Raw genomic sequence first — 23,993 nt, 5'->3', positions numbered from 1 at the left:
TGGTCCAGTTTCTTTCTTCTGCATGAGACTGTCCAGGTTTCTCAGCATCATTTTGAAGAGACTGTTTTTTCTCCACGGTGTATGTTGGCTCCTTCTGTGTAAACTGATTGACCATGGATTATTTCTGAACTCAGTACAATTAATCTATAATAGTCTGCTTTTATGCCCATATTGTACTGTTTTGAGTTACTCTTTATATTACAGTTTAAGACCAAGAGGTGTGCTGCCTCCACTTTTGTTCTTTCTCACGATTGCTTTGGTTCTTAAGGATTTTTTGTTGTTTCGTATAGACTTTAGGATTTTTTTTTTCTATTTTATGAAAAATGTGATTGGAATTTTGATGATTGCATTGAATCTGTAGATTGCTCTGAGTTGTATGGGCATTTTAACAGTATACTTCCAATCCATGAGCATAAATGGAAAGAATATCTTTCCATTTGCATCTTCTTCAATTTCTTCCATCAGTGTCTTTTACCTTTTTCACTTTTTTAAGCTTTGTGAAAGCTTCAAAATGTACAAAAGTGGGGTGAATGGTATAATAGTACACTTCTTTGCCTTCCTTTGGAAGAATATTAAAGCAAATCTTAGCGATGATTTTATATCATTCCTAAATATTTCAATGTGTATCTCTAACAGATACAGTCTCTTGAAGATATTTTTATACATAATAAAATTTTAAAGAATTTTTTGTTGTTGTTTAAGTGTAGTTGACATACTGTATTATGATTTAGGAGTACAACATAATGATTCAACATTTATACATATTACAAATTGGTCACTGTAAATCTAGTAGTCATTTGTGACCATATAAAATTATTACAATATTATTATTACATTCCCCATGCTGTGCATTACATCCCAGTAACTTACTTATAACTGGAAGTTTGTATCACTTAATTACTTTCACTTACTTTGCCCATCCCACCCCACCACTAAAATAATTTTTTCAAGTTACTTCTTTCTGGTTACTCCGGGTTTTCGTTGCTGTCTTAGGCTTTCTCTAGTTGCGGTGTGTGGGCTTCTCATTGTGGTGGCCTCTCTTGTTGTGGAGCAGGGACTCTATAATGGGCTCAGTTGTTCTGGCGCATACACTCAGTTCCTCTTCTGCATGTGGAATCTTCCCGGACCAGGGATCAAACCCGTGTGCCCTACATTAGCAGGTGGGGTCTTATCCACTGTTAGAACTATGGAAGTCCCTAAAATAATTTCCCAATGCCATGTAATCTCCAACAGTAGTAATCAATTTCCTGATCACTTTAAAGAAATCTTGTGTATTTTCTTTTTAAATCAGGGATCAAGGAAAGTCAGCTTACTGATTTGGTACTTTAAGGTCTGTATCCCTGCTGGAGGGGCATGACAACCCACTCCAGTATTCTTGCTTGGAGAATCCTCATGGACAGAGGAGCCTGGCGGGCTATAGTTCATAGGGTGGAAAAGAGTCAGACACAACTGAAGCGACATAGCATGCATACAAGCAAGTCTATTAATAGGACAGTTTTGTTTTTTTTTTTTTTCTCTCCCCCTTTATTGATTTTCTGTTAGAGAAACTGGGTCATCTATTCTGTACAATTTTTTGAAAATTATGCTTTTGCTGATTTTACCTCTATGTTGTCATTTTTTTCTATTCCTCATATCCTTTATCTCTTGTGTACTTGTAGTTAGGTAATAAGACTTGATCAGATTCAAGTTTAATTTTCAGCAAGAATACTTTGTAAATGTACGGTGTAATTTCTAATGTATCACCCTAGAAGGAACATGCCTAGTTATCTTTTTGTGATGTTGACATTTATTAGTAGGTTCAGGTGTTCTCTGCTTGATGCATCCAGTATAGAGTGCTCCATCATCTGTCTGTACTAGTGGGTTTTAGTAGCTAATAATTGCATAATTCCACTGGGTATTGCAAAAATGGTGATACTCTTCTCCTGCATATGTTACTTAGTATTTTTCTATTCAGAAGAACTTTTCCTCTCAAATATTTGGTTTTACCAAAACACCCTTATTAAAAGAAAAACAGGAGAGATTTTTGCTAAAAATTTTCCTTATGAGCTGCTAACTCTAGCCTAAACTCCAGTACAACGTGAATTCTTTATTGTTGATGAAAGTGTTATTTTGAAGGCAAAGATTTTTACATTTAGTCTTATTGCAGTGATCATTTCTTTAAAAATGTTTGAATTTTCTCATCTTGCGCCATCAGCAGCTCATAATATCACTAGTTTTGCTCTTTACCTAAAGTATTATTTTTTTCTCCAAAATTTTAGTTAGCTGGAAATCATGGGTCCTTTAGTGGGACCTGGTCTTTAGAGACAATAATAATGTGGGTGCAAAGGTGCCAATGTCTTTTAGGTTTGTTATTGTTTCCAAATTTTTTCACTTGAGAAAGCTAATAAAATAAGACATATATATCTGTGTTCATTTCCAATTCGTACATAATTTTACTGTGTTTCCTTTTCCAATTTTTTTGTTGGTATCTCTTGTAGGTTGAAAATTCTTGCTAATGTTAACATAATTGCATATATATTTCTTTAAAAAGCAACATCAGTGGTAACATTGTAGTATATTTTTTGTAATATAATTTTAAGATTTGTTTTGCAATTATTTTTGTCCTCAAAGTGTATTTCATGAAAAATGTATAGTATTGGGTTTGCCAACAGGTTCATTTGTTTTTTTCCATAAGATGACTCTAGTATTGCTTAGTTATCTTTGTATTAACTTCAGTTGAAACAATTTTGGTAGTTGTTTTTTTTTAACTTTGTTCACTTGAAACAATTTTGTTAGATTGTATTGTGACAGCTGTCATATCAGCATGCATTTTAAAGAAAACTTATTAAAATTGGTGAATTTTTGTGCAGCCATTTTACAGTTGAGGATGGAAGGGAAAGCAACATTTTCGGCATATTATGCTTTATTATTTCAAGGAAGGTAAAATGCAACTGAAACACAAAAAACGACTTGTGTAGTATATGGAGAAGGTGCTGTGCCTGGTCAAATGTGTCAAAAGTGGTTAATCGAAGTTTTCATGCTGGGGATTTTTTGCTGGATGAGTAGGTTGGGTAGACCAGTTGAAGTCCATAGTGATCAAATTGAGACATTCATTGAGAACAGTTGATATTACACCATGTGGGAGATAGCTGACATACTCAAAATAGTCAGATCAAGCCTTGAAAATGGGTGGCACCAGCTTGGTTATGTTAATTGTTTTGATGTCTGGGTTCTACATAAATGAAAAAAACCTTCTTGATGCTGTTCTCTACTTGGACATAGTGAAAACGTTCTGTTTTTAAAACAAACTGTGACAAGCAGTGAAAAGTGGATACTGTACAATCAGGTGGAATGGAAGAGATTGTGGGACAAGAGAGTTGAAGTACCACCAGCCAAACACCAGTCTTCATCCAAAGAAAGTGATGTTGTATATATGGTGGGATTGGAAAGCAGTTATCTAATAAGAGCTCCCTCTGGGGAACCAAATGATTAATTTCAATAAATATTGCTACCAATTAGACCAACTGAAAGGAGCACCCAATAAAAAGTGTGTGGATTTATTCAACAGAAAATGCATAATCTTCTATCAGGATAATGCAATACCGCATGTTTATTTGATGACCAGCCCCCCCCCCCCCCAAAAAAAAAAAAAAAACTATTACAACTTATCTGGAAAGTTCTGATTGATCAGCTGTATTCACCAGATATTGCACCTTTGGATTTCCATTTATTTTGGTCTTTACAAAATTCACCTAATGGAAAAGATTTCAATTCCCTAGAAGACTGTAAAAAGCACCTGGAACAGTTCTTTACTCAAAACAAGTTTTTAGTTATAGAATTATGAAGTTATGCCTGAAAAATGGCAGAAAATAGTGGAACAAAACAGTGAATGTGTTCAGTAAAGTTCTTGGTAAAAATGAAAAATGTGTCTTTTATTTTTACTTAAAAACAAATTTTTTGGTTAGACCAATACAATTACAGGGTTTTTTTTAAAGTTTATTGAAATAATTTTGTGTGTGGTTCTGCCATCACCCTAATAGTTAGATTTGTTTGTTACATTTTGATTTTCATTTTTAGGGAATAGTTTTTCACTTTGAATAAATTTTCCAGAGTTGCAAAACAAGCCACATTCATAGATGTCTTCTACTCCTGTTCATTCTACTTTGCTTATTGTATTCCCCTTACAAAGGGTTTCTACTTTCATTAATTTTTTGTTTATTCTTCTATTTAATAGAAGCAAATGTGAGTTTTTTCTGCATGCTCCCTCCTAGCATCTTAGAGAAAATATAGCACAGAATACACAGGGTTTAATATCTTGACTTTTTAACATAATGTTAAACATATCCTAGAAGGTAAATATACCCTGGAAATCACTTCATTGCTATATATGGAAAATCTTCTCATTTCTTTATACTGCTGGTTAGAATGCAGATTCCTCAGTTCCCCATAGCCTGCCCAGCATATTGAAATGCTTGGAATTTTGCTAGTCTGAGAAGTGAGATGGCATATATGTCTAGTATTAATTTTTTTTCTTTTCTTTTTTTTTTTAAACTGTGATCAAGATTAAGGGTAATTTTCATTTCATGTGCTGAAAACTAATCTCTTGCTGCTTATTTTATAAGTAACTTGTCTTTTAAAGTTTGTTATTACTCTGTGAGGTGTAGAGTCATTTTTTGGCTCAAATTTTTAAAAACTGTTCCAAAATCTTATCTGAATAAATAACAATTAGATTTTGTTCTGTTTTTCTCTTCTCTTACTTTCATTAAAATATCATGTTTGATCAAATATTACGATCTGTACAATTTCTTATTTTTGAAACTTATTGAGGTATTCATTACATAGTATGTGATCCACTTTTGTGACTTACACTCATAGATAAAAAGATATTTTCTGCTGAAAAATTTTAAAGTCTTATCTATTCTGTTTCTAATTCATCAAAAAATATTTTAGTTACTACACTGTTTAGGTGGGGATCCAATTTTATTTCTTTTTGCTTATATAGAGCTAGTCAGTTGAAGTATGCAGTGTCTTTTTTTTCTATTACCCGTATTACAGGGGTATGTATCAGTTCAGTTCAGTTTAGTCGCTCAGTCGTGTCCGAATCTTTGCGACCCCATGAATTGCAGCACGCCAGGCCTCCCTGTCCATCACCAACTCCCGGAGTTCACTCAGACTCAAGTCTTTCGAGTCCGTGATGCCATCCAGCCATCTCATCCTCTGTCGTCCCCTTCTCCTCCTGCCACCAATCCCTCCCAGCATCAGAGTCTTTTCAGTGAGTCAGCTCTTCGCATGAGGTGGCCAAAGTACTGGAGTTCCAGCTTTAGCATCATTCCTTCCAAAGAACACCCAGGGCTGATCTCCTTCAGAATGGACTGGTTGGATCTCCTTGCAGTCCATGGGACTCTCAAGAGTCTTCTCCAACACCACAGTTCAAAAGCATCAGTTCTTCGGCACTCAGCTTTCTTCACAGTCCAACTCTCACATCCATACACGACCACAGGAAAAACCATAGCCTTGACTAGACGGACCTTTGTTGGCAAAGTAATGTCTCTGCTTTTCAATATGCTATCTAGGTTGGTCATAACTTTTCTTCCAAGGAGTAAGCGTTTTTTAATTTCAGGGCTGCAGTCACCATCTGCAGTGATTTTGGAGCCCCCAAAAATAAAGTCTGACACTGTTTCCACTGTTTCCCCATCTATTTCCCATGAAGTGATGGGACCAGATCTTCATTTTTTGAAAGTTGAGTTTTCAGCCAACTTTTTCACTCTCCTCTTTAACCTTCATCAAGAGGCTTTTTAGTTCTTCTTCACTTTATGCCATAAGGGTGGTGTCATCTGCATATCTGAGGTTATTGATATTTCTCCCTGCAATCTTGATTCCAGCTTGTGCTTCTTCTAGCCCAGTGTTTCTCATGATGTACTCTGCATAGAAGTTAAAGAAGCAGGGTGACAGTATACAGCCTTGATGTACTCCTTTTCCTATTTGGAACCAGTCTGTTGTTCCATGTCCAGTTCTAACTGTTGCTTCCTGACCTGCATATAGGTTTCTCAAGAGGCAGGTCAGGTGGTCTGGTATTCCCATGCCTTTCAGAACTTTCCACAGTTTCTTGTGATCCACACAGTCAAAGGTTTTGGCATAGTCAATAAAGCAGAAATAGATGTTTTTCTGGAACTCTCTTGCTTTTTCCATGATCCAGCGGATGTTGGCAATTTGGTCTCTTGTTCCTCTGCCTTTTCTAAAACCAGCTTGAACATCTGGAAGTTCATGGTTCACGTATTGCTGAAGCCTGGCTTAGAGAATTTTGAGCATTACTTTACTAGCGTGTGAGATGAGTGCAATTGTGCGGTAGGGATATGTATATGTTAGTGTAAAGTCTAAGCCACTGTAACAAAATGCAAATGAAGAACATAGTGGCATAAATAGCCTAGAAGTTTATTTTTCATAAAAGTCCTGCAACTGTAAGAAAATGGTATCATTATGCTCCATGAGATTATTCACTGAGCTAAGTTTTTTTCATCTGGTTGCTTTCAGTTTTTTCCCTGAGCTTTTATTCTTATGTGCATGGATTAATGAGGTATAAGTAGCTATCTTTTTTTGTTTTGTCTCTTTTGTTGTCTTTTTGAAAAATCAAAAGCTTGATTTTATTGATCCTCTTTTGTGTGTCATTGTTAAATTTATTTTGTATTTTTATTGGTTGTGTGAGTTTGTGCTCTCATGGTGTTCAGCAGGTAGATTCCTCTCTTCGTGGAATCTTCAAAGTGAGAAATACTGGAGTGGGTTGCCATTTCCTTCTCCAGGGGATCTTCCCAATCCAGGGATTGAACCTGCATCTCTTACATCTCCTGTATTGGCAGGTGGATTCTTTACCACTTGCATCACCTGGGAAGTCCATATTCATGTATAGAAATACTCAATATTGTCAGGTGTCACTTCTTCCCAAAATGATCTATAGAGTCAGTGCAATCCCAGTCAAAATTCCAGCAAGTTATTATATGGGTATCAACATATTGATTGTGAAGTTTATATGGAGAAGCAAAAACTCCAGAATAGCCAACACAGTATTGAAGGAGAATAACAAAGTTGGAGGACTGATACTACTCAACTTCAAGATTTAATATGAAGCTACAGTAATCAAGGCAGCCTGGTTTTCGTGAAACAGAATAGAGAGCCCAGCATAGAGCCCCCTATAAATATAGTCAAACCTATTTTTGACAAAGAGGCAAAGGCAAAACAGTGGAGCAAAGATAGTCTTTCTGACAGGTGCTAGTGGAACAACTGAAATCCATGTGCAAAAGAATGAATTGAGACAGACGTTAAACTTTTCACAAAAATTAACTCAAGGTGGATCATAGACCTAAATATAAAATGCTAAACTATAAAATTTTTAGAAAATAATGTGGGAGAAAAATCTCGATAATTAGGTACAAAGGTATCTTTTCAGGTACAACACCAAAGACATAATCCAAGAAAGACATAATTGATTAGCTGGACTTGATTAAAATCAGTAATTTTTTTGTCTGTGAAATATATCTAGAAGACAAGCCACAGACTTGGAGAAAATACTTGCAAATAATACACGGAGCAAAGGGCTATTATCTAAAATACCCAGAACTTTCAAACTCAGCAGTAAGAAAGCAACCTGATTAGAAAGTGGACCAAAAAATTTGACACCTCACCAAAGAAGATATACAGATGGCAGATACACATATGAAAAGATGCTCCACATCATATGTCATAAAGTAAATACAAACGGAAACAACAGTGAAATACTGCTACACTATCAGAATAGCCAAAATACTGTTTCAGAATAGTTAAAACACTGGCACCCGTAAAGGCCGGGGAGGATATTGAGTGTCAGGAAATCTCATAGATTCCTGGTGGGAATGCAGAATTATATAGCCACTTTGGAAAACAAATTAGCTGTTTTTACAAAGCTGAACATACTTGTACTATATGATCCCATAACCTCTTGATACTTATTCAAAGGTGTTGAAAACTTACGTATACACAGAAACCTGCACATGTATCTTAACAGCAGCTTTATTCATAATTGCCAAAACATGAAATCAATCAAGATGTCCTACTTCAGTAGGTGAATGGATTAGTAAACTGTGGTACATAACAATGTGGTATTTATCAGCAGTAAAACAAAATGAATTTTCAAGCGATGAAAAGGCATGGGGGTACCTGGTAGCATAAATGCAGATTACTAAATGGAAGAAGCCAATTGAGAATGCTGCATACTGTAAGATTCCACCTGTATTCTGAAAAAGGCAAAACTATGGAGACAACAAAATTCAGGAGGTTGGAAGGAGTTTGGATGAAAATAGCCAGAGCACAGAGGATTTTGGGGGTAGTAAAAATAATGTTAAAAAAAAAAATGTTAAAAGATGGATATATGTTACTACACATTTGTCCAGACCCACTGAATGTACAGTATTAAACCTTAATTAAAGTATTAAACTGGACTTTGGGTGATTATGATACATTAATAATCTTTGGTAATAAATGTACCAGTCTGGTGGAGGATGCTGATAATGGAGGAGGCTGTGCATGTGTGGTGGCAGGGAGTATATGAGAAATCTGTTCCTTCTCAATTTTATTTTAAATTTAACAAGTGTTCTAAAAAAATTAAAAAGAAAACAAACTAGGAAACATTTTTGTTGTTGATAGTTAACCAGTAATGTTTATCAGCAGTTCTTAAACTTTAGCATTCATTAGAAGCACCTGGAGGGCTTGTTAAGGAACTTAGGTTGTTGGATCCTGTCTCCATTGTTTTCTTCAGTAGGTCTAGGATGGATCTGAGAACATATTTCGCTAAGGAAATTTCCAGGTTTTTTATATTGCTCTAGGGACCACAATTTAAGGATCTCTTAAGTATCTAATTCTGTATGTCATGTCCTTATAAAACAGTGCCATGCTGTATCTTCCATATCTTGATTAAAAAATTAAAGATGATGTAAATGTGACTTGATACTGTGTTTTTATTTTTCTTCTTGTATGTCTCTGAGCTTGATGTTAATAAATAGTTTGATTTTAAAACAATGAGGACAATGACATACGAATATTTATCATTTTTATATTGTAATACAGCTTATTAAAGAATGAGTTTAACACTGATTAGCATGAAGTTTATGGTTAATTAGAATTGTTTTGGACTTTCTGAAATGCTCGATAAATCATCTCCTTTGTATATTTTTTTTTCCATTTTGGTAGTTGTATTCAACTTCGTACTGTTTGTCTAAATCAGCTAGTATTGATTTAGTTATTTTAAATATTGCTTACCAATGTATGTAAGTATACACATACTTCAAATAGGCAAAACAGTTGATTTAGCTGTTTTAAATATTAGTGTGCTCATATGTACTTTTGTAAGTACGCACATTACGTACGTACACTTAAAAACAGCTGAAACAACATTGCTTGGTTTGAACAAATTGTGTAGTTCTAAGAACATATGAACATACGATTCATGTGATTTTTCTTTAAAGGATTTGAAAACATGATTGTCTCTTCTTATATTGGCAGAAAGAAATTTCTCATTCCATAGATTTTGCCTTTGCTTACAGTGTTCTAGCCATTGAAACATACACCTGTTTAATTTCAATGATTATGAAGATGAGTTGTCCAGATCATTAGTGTGAAGTTCTCATTTTCTGAAGACCTGAGTTATCTGGATGAGTAAAGGATATGAGGTTGAAGGATTCGGAGTGTCTGTGAGAAAGTTCAACTGCTTTGGTATTTGCTTATTAAAAAATTGATGTAGTTTTCCAAAGCTTTTAATTATGAAACCTGGTCATTTTTCCTATTTATTGCCTTTTGGACTTGGGTTAATGGAAGGAAGGACCTACTGTTGGCTTTGTGAGAAAGGAAGTTACGGATAGGAGAGTGGAGTTAACTTATTGTTTCAGGAATTAAATTTTTTTTTATTCCCAGTAGTGTAACACCTGACATTTTTCAGTGACACTATTTGAAAAGTTACAGAGAAGTGACTTTCAGATTAACATTTTTAAATTTAAAGGGGTCTTACACTAATTTGTTCTTGTTTTTATAGAGAGGATCTGACGAACTACTCTCAGGCAGTGTTCTCAGTAGTCCAAACTCTAACATGACCAGCATGGTGGTTACAGGTAAGTGTTACTCTCCTAACAGTCTCATTATTTGCCATTTTGCAGGGCAGAATGTTACAAGTTTGGTGTGCTTTACCAGAGTAGCCTTTGTTTTTAAATGCTTTGTGTTGAAACATTTTAGAGGAAATTTTGCTGTAGTAGATATGTATCAAGTGGAAAAAAAAACTGAAGTGGGTGTCTTGTGGTCAAGTAATTAAATCTTACAGCTTTTTTTTTTTAATGACAAATGTAACCTTTTTTTTCTTTCATTTACAAGTTTCCTCACTCTCACTTTTTGTACTTGCATGTTTAGCTTTCATGTTTCTTTGTCATAAAATATTTTTACTGTAAGTGTTTCTTCTCAGTCCCACAAATCCTACAGCCCCAAGTACAAGATTCAGTTGCATAGTTGTCTTTTTTATGTGGTTTCAATATGTTTCTTTGCTGTAACAGTATTTTAATTCTTTGAATTGACTTCCTTTATTTACTTGAAAATGTAAGATTTGTTTAATCTTCACGGGGTATTTAAACTTTATATGTTTGAAATAATTGGTTGGTTGTATTGTCTGTCTGTAAATATGTGGACCAATATTTAGATCTTAGATTTTTGGCCACTGGACCAAATTTGAATCCGATGATGAATGAATTAGTTTGCTTTATAACTGTACATTTTATGTTATTTACCTTAACCAAGGTTTCTTTTTACTAAACCCTTTCCTAAATTACTTGTTTGAGGAATCAAATTGGGCAATGTAAAGATTGTAAAGGAATGAAAGCATTTTGATTTTCTTTAGATAACCACACCCATGTATATGTACACCTCAGTGCACACACACAGACCCTGCAAGTTAAATACAAATTACAATGAAGTATTCTCCAAATATAGTTATAATAATGATAGGATGAATTTTTCTTCACATTGTCATTACTGAGTTTTCCATGTCACAATTACAAAACAAAATTACTAGGCCATGATTTTGAAAGTCAGGGTACCATGTGCAAATAATTGAACAAACAAGCTCAGATGTCTGTATCTCTGCCAGTTTCATTTTTTTGAAACTACGTTTAATGATGGATAATGGAAATGTTTTAAAAACTGATTCGTAGGGCTGTGACAGACTACTGGTAGCAGCCTTTCCTTCTTTCCATCTTCCCTCAAAATGGAAAACTATAAAATAGAGTAAAATATGTAGGACAGCTGTTGTCTGGAATTGATGAGTAAATAGTATAGGATGGTGATCCTTGAGATAAAGGAAACATGTGAAATGAACCTCATAGTTTGGCTTTTCTCCTTTGAGGTACCCTACTGTTGTAGCACATGGAGGTAGAACCCAAGCAGAGCATGAAGGTTTCACTGTGCTGAAGAGAATAAGATTGGTATTCAGAGCTTCTGAGCTATTTGGAATTTATGGAGGAGGATCCTGAAAAAGGAATTCGTCCAAGGGTTTGGGCATAGGTCAGAGGGCAGAATTCAGTGTAGGGATTCAAAATCAGAATTTTGAATAATGACTGGACTGCATATGTGCAGGTTAACACACTCATGGTCTGTCAGGAATGACCTACTGTGGGGCTGAGAGTTAGAATGGTGATTCCATAGATTGTACAGTGCTCTGAGACATTGGAGTTCTGGAAAGTTAGAATGTATACATCTTGTGGATTACCTCAAACATTCTGTTTAGGCTGCAGAATGCTCAGGCTTTCAGAGAAAGGATCATACACTAATACTAATAGTAAGTGACAATCATAAGACTAAGGGACTGTGATAGTCCAGTCTGACAAGACGTGAAGAATTCACCAGTAATTTAATTGCCTGCCTAAATAAAACAGTATCCCCTAAGGGAGACAACATGATTCAGTCTTCCCACAATTATCCACAATATCCTACCTACATCAGATGTTAAAATCATGTAAAGAACCATTCAATAAGAATAGACCTCAAAATGACCTAAATACTGGAATTTGCAGACAGAGACTATAAGTATTTTTAAAGCTGTAAAAGAAAATATTGAAAGAATAAACATGGAAGAATGTGTTGAGAAAGCTATAAAGAAAGTATATAGAAATGCTGTAACTGAAAAATACAATATTCACACCATATTTGGAATGGAAAATTCACTGATTGAGACTAACAGAAGTTTGGAGACAACTGAAGAAAGGTTAGTGAACTTGAGTACAGATTGACAGAAAGTATTCAGTTTCCAGAGAGAATAAAAGTATGTCTTTGGATGATCAGGCAGTCTAACGTATGTGTCCTTGGAGTTTTCAGAGAGGGAATGAAGAGAATGTTGCCAAATATGTCTATAATTGAAGCATTAATAACTGAAAATGTCTAAAATCTGAAGAAAAATGCTAGGTAGGATAAGAAAAAAGAAACATTTTGTTGTTCAGTCACTAAGTCATGTCAGCCTCTTTGTGACCCCGTGGACTGCATTACTCCAGGCATCCCTGTCCTTCACCAGCTCCCAGAGTTTGCTCAGACTCATGTCCATTGAGTCAGTGATGCCATCCAACTGTCTCATCCTCTTGTCGCCCCCTTCTTCTGCCCTCAGTCCTTGCCAGCATCAGAATCTTTTCTAATCAGTAGGTTCTAGACATCAGGTGACCAGCGTATTGAAGCTTCAACAAAGATGCATAGTTAAAAGCTAGTACAAATTTGGAGGACTGACTCCTGTTTTGAAGTTATTGTAAACCCTAAAGTAATCAAAACAATATTATATTAACGTAAAGGTACATAGATGAGTAGAACAGAATAGAGAGTCCAAGAAAAAAGCCACACAATTATGGACAACCGGTTTTTGACAAAGGTACAAAGGCAGTTCAGTAGAGGGGAAAAAATAGATTTTTCAGCAGAGTTGTATAACAGTAAGATATCCATATGCTGCCAACAGCAACAGCAGCAGCAAACTTGTTGGATCTATGTTTTGTTTAGTTGTTAATTTGACCCCAAAAGCATGGTCTGTGAGAGAACAAATGGGATTTGATCAGTTTTAAAAACTTAACATTATTCAAAATACAGTTAAGAGAATAAAAAGACAAGCCATAGAGTGGCAGACATCTTTACAAAGCATGCAGTTGATAAAGGATTTTTATCCAGAATAAAAATTAAAGTGAGACAACATTGCCTATCTCTACAACAGCTAATATTTTAAAGAATGACCATACTAAGTGTTGAAAAAGATGTGAGGGTACTGTAACACTCATATACTGTTGATGGGAATGTAAAATTTAGAACTATTTTGGAAAACAGGTTGGCAGTTTCTTAAAACTGTTAAACATTTACAGTATGATCCAACTTTGTTTCCTAGGTACTTAACCCAAGAAAAATGGTAGCATATACTCATCACACATGTAAATGTTTATAGTAGTTTTATTTGTAATATCTAAAGCCTAGAACAACCCAAGGGTCCATCAGTGATGAATGGATAAATGAATGACTCTTTTGGCATTGAATTTCATGAATACAGTGAAATGCTGCTCAGCCATATAGAGTGACCTATTGTTCTATGAGCTTCGCTAGTGGCTCAGTGGTAAAGAACCCGCCTGCCAATACAGGAGGTGTGGGTTCCATTCCTGGGTTGAGAAGATCCCCTGGAGAATGAAGTGGCAACCTACTCCAGTATTCTTGCTTGGGAAATCCCATGGACAGAGGAGTCTGATGGGCTACGGTCTGTGGTGTTGCAACAGAGTCAGACCCAACTTAGCAACTAAACAACAACAAAGCAAAGGGCATGGGGCGGGGGGAGCGGGGAAGGGGAGGAGGGGATTGTAAAGGACATAAGGAATTTGGAGATGATGGATATGTATATTCTTTTATGCTGAAGGTTTCATAGATGTAAGCATATGTCAAAACTTGTCAGACGATTGTAGCTTTATATGAAGCTTATTTTACGTGAATCATACCTCAGAGACACTGTTTAAAATGAAAAACCCGTAGAGGAATTAAAATGGAATACTGTCAAATATTGCAAGAGCAGAACAACAAAACACTGGACAGTTAGAAAATTAATGGGTAGATGTTAAACCCAGTCATAAATCTCTAAATGTAAATTGGCTAAACTAACATAGTCTCATAGTAACCATTGGTTATATAAGGCTGTAGAGCATGCAAAATGTGACTACTCTTAATTGATAAGTGAATGGGTGTGTGCTTCAAAGACGTAGTACTGAAAAAATAAGGATGTAAAACATCTCAAAAAATTTTAAAACTACTGATTATATGTTGATGTGGTGGCTCAGATTGTAAAGAATCTGCCTGCAATGCAAGAGACCCAGGTTCGATCCCTGGGTCGGCAAGATCCCCTGGAGAAGGAAATGGCAAATCAATCCAGTGTTCTTGCCTGGAGAATTCCATGGACAGAGGAGAGAAGCCTGGTGGGCTATAGTCCATGGGGTTGCAAAGAGTCAAACATGACTGAGTGACTAACACTTCACTTTCACAGGAATATTTCAGATATATTGAGTTAAAATATATATCAAAGTTAATTTCACTTTCTTTAACTTCTCCATACGGTTACTAGAAACTTAAAAGTATGTGACTTATATATATTTTTTGGATATTAGTGGTCTAAGAAGTTCAATTAAAAGACAAAGTCATAGTGGATTAAAAAGTACTACCTAACTACACTCTCTACTGCTGAAGTCAGGTTAAAGTACAGAGATACAGATTGGAAAATATTTCATGCAGATAGTAAGCACAGGAAAGTTTGTGTAATTGTATTGACATCAGATGAATTGGAATTCAAGACAAGGAGTATCAGTTGTATTGGTATAAAAAGACATATTTCTTAGTGTCAAAAGGGTCAATATATTGGAAAACAACGTTCCTTAATCTGTATATTAGTAATAACAGTTCAAGAACATTTTAAAAATGACAAAAAGAGAAATCTACAATTTTAAATTTAAAACTGGACATTTTAATATTGTTCATAGTAATCAAGAAGACAAATCAATCTTAAAATATACATAGAAGATTTGAACAGTGCTGTTGGCTCGGCTTAACTTATATTTATAAAACATGCAGTAACTGAAGAATAACTTTTTAAGCCAATATAGGATATTCAACATGATTTTAAAATAACTTACAGTAAATTTCAAATGATAGAAAGCTGCTTCTCATTATCCTAGGAGTTAACTAGAAATAAAAAACAGTAAGAAATCTAGGAAATTACCAAATATTTAGAAATTTCCATAATTCTGTACAGCACATGATTCATAGGATATTTCTGACAGTGAAAATGAAAACATAACAAAATTGTATTTCCTTGGAATATAGAAGAAAATATAGAAATATTCCCCACATCACCTCCAAGAAGTGCGTGGGGGGAAATAGTTTTGTACCTATATTAGATACTTATCTCTTATCTACCTTTGTTGGCTCTATGAGCTTAAAAATATTAAAAAAAATAATGGTTTGAAATTCCTTTCGAGAAAGAAAAGTGAGAGTGAAGTCACTCAGTCATGTCCGACCCTTAGCGACCCCATGGACTGCAGCCTACCAGGCTCCTGTGTCCATGGGATTCTCCAGGCAAGAGTAATGGAGTGGGGTGCCATTTCCTTCTCCAGTGCATGAAAGTGAAAAGTGAAAGTGAAGTCGCTCAGTCGTGTCTGACCCTTAGTGACACCATGGACTGCAGCCTACCAGCCTCCTACGTCCATGGGATTCTCCAGGCAAGAGTACTGGAGTGGGGTGCCATTTAAGAAAAAACATAAATTACTGGTAGCAGTAGTGGAAGTGGCGGTATTACTATAGATCCTATACCGTGATCTATAGATCCTTGTTATAGGAAAATAAGACAGTATTACAGGCATCAGTAATGCCAATAAATTCAACAAATGAAATAGAGAGTTTCCTTTATAAATCTAGTTTAAAAAACCAATATTTTAGATTACCTCTCTATATGTCAATAGATAGTATTGTAGGCATCAGTAATGCCAATAAATTCAACAAGTGAACTAGACAAATTCCCTTACAAATCTAGTTTAAAAAACTGATAATAGTAGATTACCTCTTATATGTTATTATAGATATAGGTTATCTTTATATCTATTATCAAAATTGAATTTTTAATTAAAGTGTTAGTCTCTCAGTTGTCTCTGAGTCTTTGCTTTGTGACCCTGTGGACTATAGCCTGCCAGGCCCCACTGTCCATGGAATTGTACAGGCAGGAATACTGGAGTGGGTAGCTGTTCCCTTCTCCGTGGGATCTTCCCAGCCCAGGGATCAAACCTGGGTTTCCTGCATTGAAGGCAGATTCTTTACTGTCTGAGCCACCAGGAAAGCCCTAAGTTATTTTTCCACAAAGATTACTCAAGCATAGGTGATTTCACTGGTCAGTGGTTTTCTCTTGAAGGTGGTTTTACTCGGGTATAGGTGGTTTCACTGTTGAATTGTATGAAATGTCAAAGAAATAATAGCCATCTTTTAACCTTTTAGACAAAGAGAAGAATGCTCTTTAATTCACTTTATGAAGCTACTGAAATAATCTAACAAAGATAATATAAGAAATACAGATTTCACACTAATACTTTTCATTTACATAAATGTGGACATTCTTCACAAGATATTAGCAAATCACATTCAGCAGTATGTAAAAGATAATTCATGATGACTAATTGAGATTTACCCCTTGATTGTAGGGTTTATCAGTGGCAAATGAACTCTACATAATCACAGTAATAGAATAACAGAGGGGAAAAAATCATCCAGTTAATAGAAGCAGAAAAAGCATTTGACAAAAAATACAGCATCTACTCATGGTAAAAAGTTCTCAGAAAGCTAACAAGAAAAGGGACCTTCTGCAGGATACACAGAGGGATCTACTAAGAGCCTACAACAAATTTCATTCGTGATAATGGAACACTGAATATTTTCTTCTTAAAATTAGGAATGAAGTAAGGATGTGTCTTCCCTGAATATTTCTAGCTTTTACTTTCTTTAAGGCAAGTAAAATAAATAAAAAGCATAAAGTTTAGAAAGGAAGAAGTAAAACTGTCTTATTCATAGTCAACATGATTTTTAAAATAGAAAACTCAAAGGAATCCAGGTGATTTTTTAGAACAGATACAGGATACAGTTCAACATACAAAGATAGTTTTTTCTGATAGTCTTAGCAAATTTTTGGACAATGAACTTTTTAAAAATCCATTTATGGAAACTTTAGAAAGAAAAAATATCAAGAAATTTAACAAAAAGTTGCATGTGTTATACTAAGGAGACTGAACTTTTTTAGAAAAGATTTACACTTTAGAAAGGATTTTTGTTCTGTTTGGTGGTTTTTTTTTTTTTTTTTTAGAAGGCAGAGGCAAATTGGAGATATCAGGGTCCTTAATTTTAGAGTCTGAGAAGTAGAATATGGAGAAAATGATGTATCAAGAAATTAGAAGAATTTCTGAGTTGGGAAGTAGACTTTGATAGAAGTATTAAGAGTTTTAGCCTGGAATCACTGGGTAATGGATAGTACAGTAGTTCCATTAACAAAAGGAACAAAGTAGAGAAAGTGATTTGATTTTGTTGAAAAGAAAGAACAATCTGTTAATTGTCTTCCTTTTTTTAAAGTATGTTTAGAATAACAATACTTTATGACTAAAGAATGAATCAAGTCTTTTTGTCATGATGGAATAAAGTTTCTTAAAGCCTGTTTTTAACATAAGAAATTTATATGCATGCAGTTTATTTTACCTTTTCTGAACAGAGGAAACGTTGAGTTTTAAAATTTCTGTGTTTTTTCTAACATAGATGAGGGTAGGGTCTGTGTATATGCAGACAGATGCCAATTTGAATCATTAAGACCTTTGAAAACCAGTAGCTGTACTTAGCTAGAAAAATATACAGTTGTCATCCAAATGTCTCAAAAACAGACTTTACAGACAAATATTACTAGGACATTTTTATGATTGTCAGATGCAAAATAGTATTTCATTTTTATGTTCCAGCTTTTTCCATGTCTGTTGTAATTGACTTTACTATATAGAATTCTTGTTTCCAATAGCATGTCTCAGCAGCCTTTCCCTGTCTAGACTGTCTTCCTCTACAGCTGTATTTCTGTCAAAGAAAAAAAGAATTTTGTAAGTGGGGGAAGTTAATGTTATTAGAAACTTAGTCTTGGGGAAATAATCTTACTCAAAACTATTTTGTATTAAACTAGTTTCTTTAGAAGTTAAACATTTCAAAGACACAGCTCTAATGGATTGGAATTGGATTTTATTGGAAGGAATGTGTAATTATTTGAAAGTGGGGAGGAGGCTTGACAGTGGTAAGATAGGGTCTTTCTTGAGTCCATTTTATATAGGTACAGAAATGAGATACCTCTTTAAGTTAGGTATATTTCTGCCAGTGCTGCTGTTAATCTGTAGCATCAGGATTTTGCTGAAAGTATGACTTTTTATTTCATTATGTGAATCATTTTACGGATTCTGTTACATGTTACTCAGAACTGTTTGAGATATGTCTGTTTTAACTTTTATATACAGACGTTTTTGATATGATGTCATTTTATTTTATTGTAACGTTTTGAAAATATTCCAGCACGTTGTTTCAGTTTGAATCTCTATAAGGGTCCTAACAACATGTCCTCCTGCATAGAGGTGATGAGAGCCTTCCTCTAATATAGTCTGCATGCTTAGTCGGTCAGTCGTCAGTCATGTCTGACTATTTGTGACCCTATGGAATGTAGCCTGCCAGGCTCTTCTGTCCTTGGAATTCTACAGGCAAGAATACTGGAGTAGGTTGCTATTTGCTCCTCCAGGGTATCTTCCCGACCCAGGGTTGAACCCACATTTTCTCCTGTATTGGCAGGTGGATTCTTTACAACTGAGCCACCTGGGAATCCACTTTGTTGGCCAGTCACTCAGTCACGTCCAACTGTTTGCAGCACGCCAGGTTTCCCTGTCCTTCACCGACTTGCAGAGTTTGCTCAAACTCATGCCCGTTGAGTTGGTGATATCATCCAAGCATCTCATCCTCTGTCATCCCTTTCTCCTCCTTTCCCAGCATTAGGGTCTTTTCTAATAAGTTGGCTCCTTGCATCAGGAATATTCATTGGAAGGACTGATTCTGAAGCCACAGTACTGGAGCTTCCAAATCAGTCCTTCCAGTGAATATTCAGAATTGATTTCCTTTAGCATTGACTGGTTTTATCTCCTTGCAGTCCAAGGGACTCTCAGGAGCCTTTCCAACATCACAATTCAAAAGCATGAATTCTTTGGTGCTCAGCCTTCTTTATGGTCCAACTCTCTTATCCGTACATGACTCCTGGAAAAACATGCACAGCCTTAACGATACCGACCTTTGTCAGCAAAGTAACGTCTCTACTTTTTAATACACTAAGCTTGTCATTGCTTTTCTTCGAAGGAGCAAGCATCTTTTAATTTCATTGCTCCAGGCACCATCTGCATTGATGTTGGAGCCCAAAAAGATAAAGTCTGTCACTGTTTTCATTGTTTCCCCATTTATTTGCCATGAAGTGATAGGACCGGATGCCATGATCTTTGATTTTGAATGTTGAGTTTTAAGCCAGCTTTTTCACTCTCCATCAAGAGGCTCTTTTGTTCCTCCTCATTTTCTACCATATGGTTGGTGTCATCTGCATATCTGAGGTTATTGGTATTTCTTCCTGCAGTCTTGATTCCAGCTTGTGCTCCATCCAGTCCAGCATTTCTCATGATGTATTCTGCATATAAGTTAAATAAACAGGGTGACAGTATACAGCATTGACATACTCCTTGGCTCAATTTTGAACCAGTCCGTTGTTCCATGTCTGGTTCTAACTGTTGCTTCTTGACCTGCATACAGGGTTTGCAGAGGCAGGTAAGGTAGTCTGGTATTTCATTCTCTTTAAGAATTTTCCACAGTTTGTTGTGATCCACATAGCCAAAGCCTTTAGTGTAGTCAGTGAAGCAGATGTTCTTCTAGAATTCTCTTGCCTTTTCCGTGATCCAAAGAATGTTGGCGGTTTGATCCCTGGTTCCTCTTGTGTTTTCTAAATCCAACTTGAACATTCAACGTACTATTGAAGCCTAGCTCGGAGAATTTTGAGCATTACTTAGCTTGCATGTGAAATGAGTGCAATTGTGCAGTAGTTTGAACATTGTTTGGCATTACCTTTCTTTGGGATTGGAATGAAAACTGACCTTTTCTAGTCTTGTGGCCACTGCTGAGTTTTCTAAATTTGTTGGCCCATTGAGTGCAGCACTTGAACAGCATCATCTTTTAGGATGTGAAATAGCTCAGCTGGAATTCCATCACCTCCACTAGCTTTGTTCGTAGTAATGCTTCCTAAGGCCCACTTGACTTCGCACTCCAGGATGTCTGGCCCTAGGTGAGTGATCCCACCATCGTGGTTATCTGGGTCATGAAAATCTTTTTTGTATAGTTCTTCTGTGTATTCTTGCCATCTCCTCTTAATGTCTTCTGCCTTTGTTAGGTCCTTTATTGTGCCCGTCTTTCCATGAAATGTTCCCTTGGTATCTCTAATTTTCTTGCAGAGATCTCTAGTCTTTCTCCTTCTGTTTTCCTCTATTTCTTTGCATTGTTCACTTAAAAAGGCTTTCTTATTTCTCCTTGCTATTCTTTGGTACTTTGCATTTACATAGGTAAATCTTCCCTTTTCTCTTTTGCCTTTCACTTCTCTTCTTTTCTCAGCTATTTGTAAGGCCTCCTCAGATAAACATTTTGCCTTTTTGCATTTCTTTTTCTTGGGGAAGTCCCTAGCCTTCTATTATTTTCCAAGTCATGCATAAGTTACATTTGGCAGCTAGGCTGTGCAGCTACTCAGAAATAGAGTTACAGGCAGGTTTTACAGTAAACCTAGTAAGATTTTTTTTTGTTTGACATCTGTTGGAATTAACTAACAGCTAAAAAGTATTCTCTATCAGTATATACCTACATTTCTGGTTAACTGTTCTTTGAAATTTATTTTCCCATGTAGGGATGGAAAGATAAGAAAGATAAGTATGATCATTCATTTTCCTTAGCTCAGATTCTTTGTTTTTTTTTTTTTTAAAGCTAGCAGCTTGTGTAACACTATGCTTTGCCTTGAAGTCTAACTAAAACTTTTAGTCATACAACTCAATACCAGAGAAACAAACAACTCAATGAAAGTGGGAAAAAGACCTAAACAGACATTTCTCCAAAGAAGACATACAGATAGCTAATAAACACTTGAAAAGATGCTCAACATCGCTCATTATTAGAGAAATGCAGATCAAAACTACAGTGAGATATCACCTCACACCATTAAGAATGGCCATAATCAAAAAATCTACAAAAAAATAAATGCTGGAGAGGGTGTGGAGAAAAGGGAATGCTCCTGCACTGTTTGTGGGAATGTAAATTGATACAGCCACTATGGAATATGGTATGGAGATTCCTTAGAACACTAGGAATAAAAGCACCATATGACCCAGCAATCCCACTCCTAGGCATATATCATGAGGAAACCAAAATTGAAAGAGACACATGTATCCCATTGTTGATTGCAGCACTATTTACAATAGCTAGAACATGGAAGCAACCTAGATGTTCATCAACAGAGGGATGGATAAAGAAGTTATGGTACGTGTATACGATGGAATATTACTCGGCCATGAAAAGGAACACATTTGAGTCAGTTCTAATGAGGTGGGATGAACCTAGAAACTATTATACAGCACAAAGTAAGTCAGAGAGAGATAAATATCTTATTCTAACGCATATATACGGAATCTAGAAAAGTGATATTGAAGAATTTATGTACAGGGCAAAAGTGGAGAAGTAGACATAGAGAATAAACCTACACACATGGGGAGAGGGGAGTGGAGGGTGAGATGTATGGAAAGAGTTAACATGGAAACTTACACTACCAATTGTAAAATAGATAGCCAATGGGAATTTGCTGTATGGCTTAGGAAACTCAAATGGGCTCTGCACCAACCTTGAAGGGTGGGATGCAGAGGGAGATGGAAGGAGGTTACAAAGGGAGGGGATATGTATGTATACACCTATAGCTGATTCATGTTGAGATTTGACAGGAAACAGCAAAATTCTGTAAAGCAATTATCCTTCAATAAAAATTAAATTAATTTAAAAAATAAAACTATTTGGGAAAATAAATTTCAAACATTTTTAGGATTAAAACTGCATTGCCTTTCAGTTACCATATTTGATAAATGAAGTTACTAGTGCTTTTTTATAAGTGCTTGTATCTGAAAGACTTGGAAAACGAAAATAAGGAGAGTATACTTAAGTTTTGTTAAATAATTTTCACTGAATAGATGGAAGTAGTTTTTGAGATTTTGCACTTCAAGTTGGTATATACAGTTGGAAGTATACAATTAGAATATTGGTAAATGAGTGAGATTAAAATAATGGGCATATAAAAAACCTTTTTCTGGAGTGTTTATATGAGCAAATAAGGATAGGAAGGACATGGAGACCAGAACAACTTGGGGCACTCTAACCATTTTGAGAGGTAAATGAGTTAGCAGGTGGAGGTATGTGGGGGGGTGTGTGTGGGCGGGTGTCACTGTAACCATTTTGAGACGTAAATGAGTTAGCAGAGGGGTCAGTGTGTGTGTGTATGCCTGCTTGTTGTGTGCACTCAGTCATGTCCAACTTTTGTGACCCCATGGGCTGTAGCCCGCCAAGCTCCTCTATCCACAGAATTTTCCAGGCAAGAATACTGGAATGCGTTGCCATTTCCTACTCGAGGGGATCATCCTGACCCTGGGATCAAACCCGGTCTCTTGCACCTCCTGTATTGGCAGGCAAATTCTTTACCACTGCACCACCTGGGAAGTAGCAGAGGGTCCAAACAGGTATCAAATGAATTAGGAATTAAAGAAACTGGAAATGAGTATTGGGGTGCTGTAAGAAAAGAGGTTTGGTAAGATGAGAGGGCCCATGGCTCTTTGACCCATATGGATTTAACAAATAACCCAGAATCTTGGTGAGACTTTTTTGTGTTAAAACTACAATATAAGCCACTAGAAAATAAACTGTGGAAAATTCTGAGAGAGTTGGGAATACCAGACCACCTGACCTGCCTCTTGAGAAATCTGTATGCAGGTCAAGAAGCAACAGTTAGAACTGGACATGGAACAACAGACTGGTTCCAAATAGGAAAAGGAGTACGTCAAGGCTGTATATTGTCATCCTGCTTATTTAATTTATATGCAGAGTACATCATGAGAAATGCTGGGCTGGATGAAGCACAAGCTGGAATAAAGATTGCTGGGAGAAATATCAATAACCTCAGATATGCAGATGACACCACGCTTATGGCAGAAAGCGAAAAAGAACTAAAGAGCCTCTTGATGAAAGTGAAAGAGGAGAGTGAAAAAGTTAAATCTCAACATTCAGAAAACTAAGATCATGTCATCCAGTCCCATCACTTCATGGGAAATAGATGGGCAAACAGTGGCTGACTTTATTTTTCTGAGCTCCAAAATCACTGCAGATGGTGACTGCAGCCATGAAATTAAAAGATGATGGCCCCTTGGAAGACAAGTTATGACCAACCTAGACAACATATTAAAAAGCGGAGACATTACTTTGCCAGCAAAGGTCTGTCTAGTCAAAGATTTGGTTTTTCCATTAGTCACGTATGGATGTGAGAGTTGGACCATAAAGAAAGCTGAGCACAGAAGAATTGAATCTTTTGAACTGTGGTGTTGGAGAAGACTCTTTAAGAGTCCCTTGGACTGCAAGGAGATCCAACCAGTCCATCCTGAAGGAAATCAGTCCTGAATATTCATTGGAAGGACTGATGTTAAGGCTGAAACTCTAATACTTTGGCCACATGACGGGAAGAACTGACTCATTGGAAAAGACCCTGATGCTGGCAAAGAGTGAAGGCAGGACGAGAAGGGGATGACAGAGGATGAGATGGTTGGATGGCATCACCAAGTCAATGGACATGAGTTTGAGTG

General features: G+C 36.0%; 1 protein-coding gene across 5 annotated transcripts in view; it reads left to right on the top strand.

The window, feature by feature from the left end:
• The window catches only part of PTBP2 (polypyrimidine tract binding protein 2), an 85,695-nt gene that overhangs the window by 16,875 nt on the left and 44,827 nt on the right, over positions 1–23,993 (top strand). For all 5 annotated transcript variants that reach the window (XM_024989568.2, XM_024989566.2, NM_001434849.1 and 2 more), the window contains exon 3: positions 10,034–10,109. In XM_024989568.2, the coding sequence (XP_024845336.1) occupies positions 10,034–10,109 (76 nt within the window). The remainder of the gene's footprint in view (positions 1–10,033; positions 10,110–23,993) is intronic.

Source organism: Bos taurus, chromosome 3 (assembly GCF_002263795.3).
Source record: "Bos taurus isolate L1 Dominette 01449 registration number 42190680 breed Hereford chromosome 3, ARS-UCD2.0, whole genome shotgun sequence".
Taxonomy (NCBI): domain Eukaryota; kingdom Metazoa; phylum Chordata; class Mammalia; order Artiodactyla; family Bovidae; genus Bos; species Bos taurus.
The sequence above is the reverse complement of the archived record's forward strand: the minus strand, read 5'-3'. Positions and strand labels throughout refer to the sequence as shown.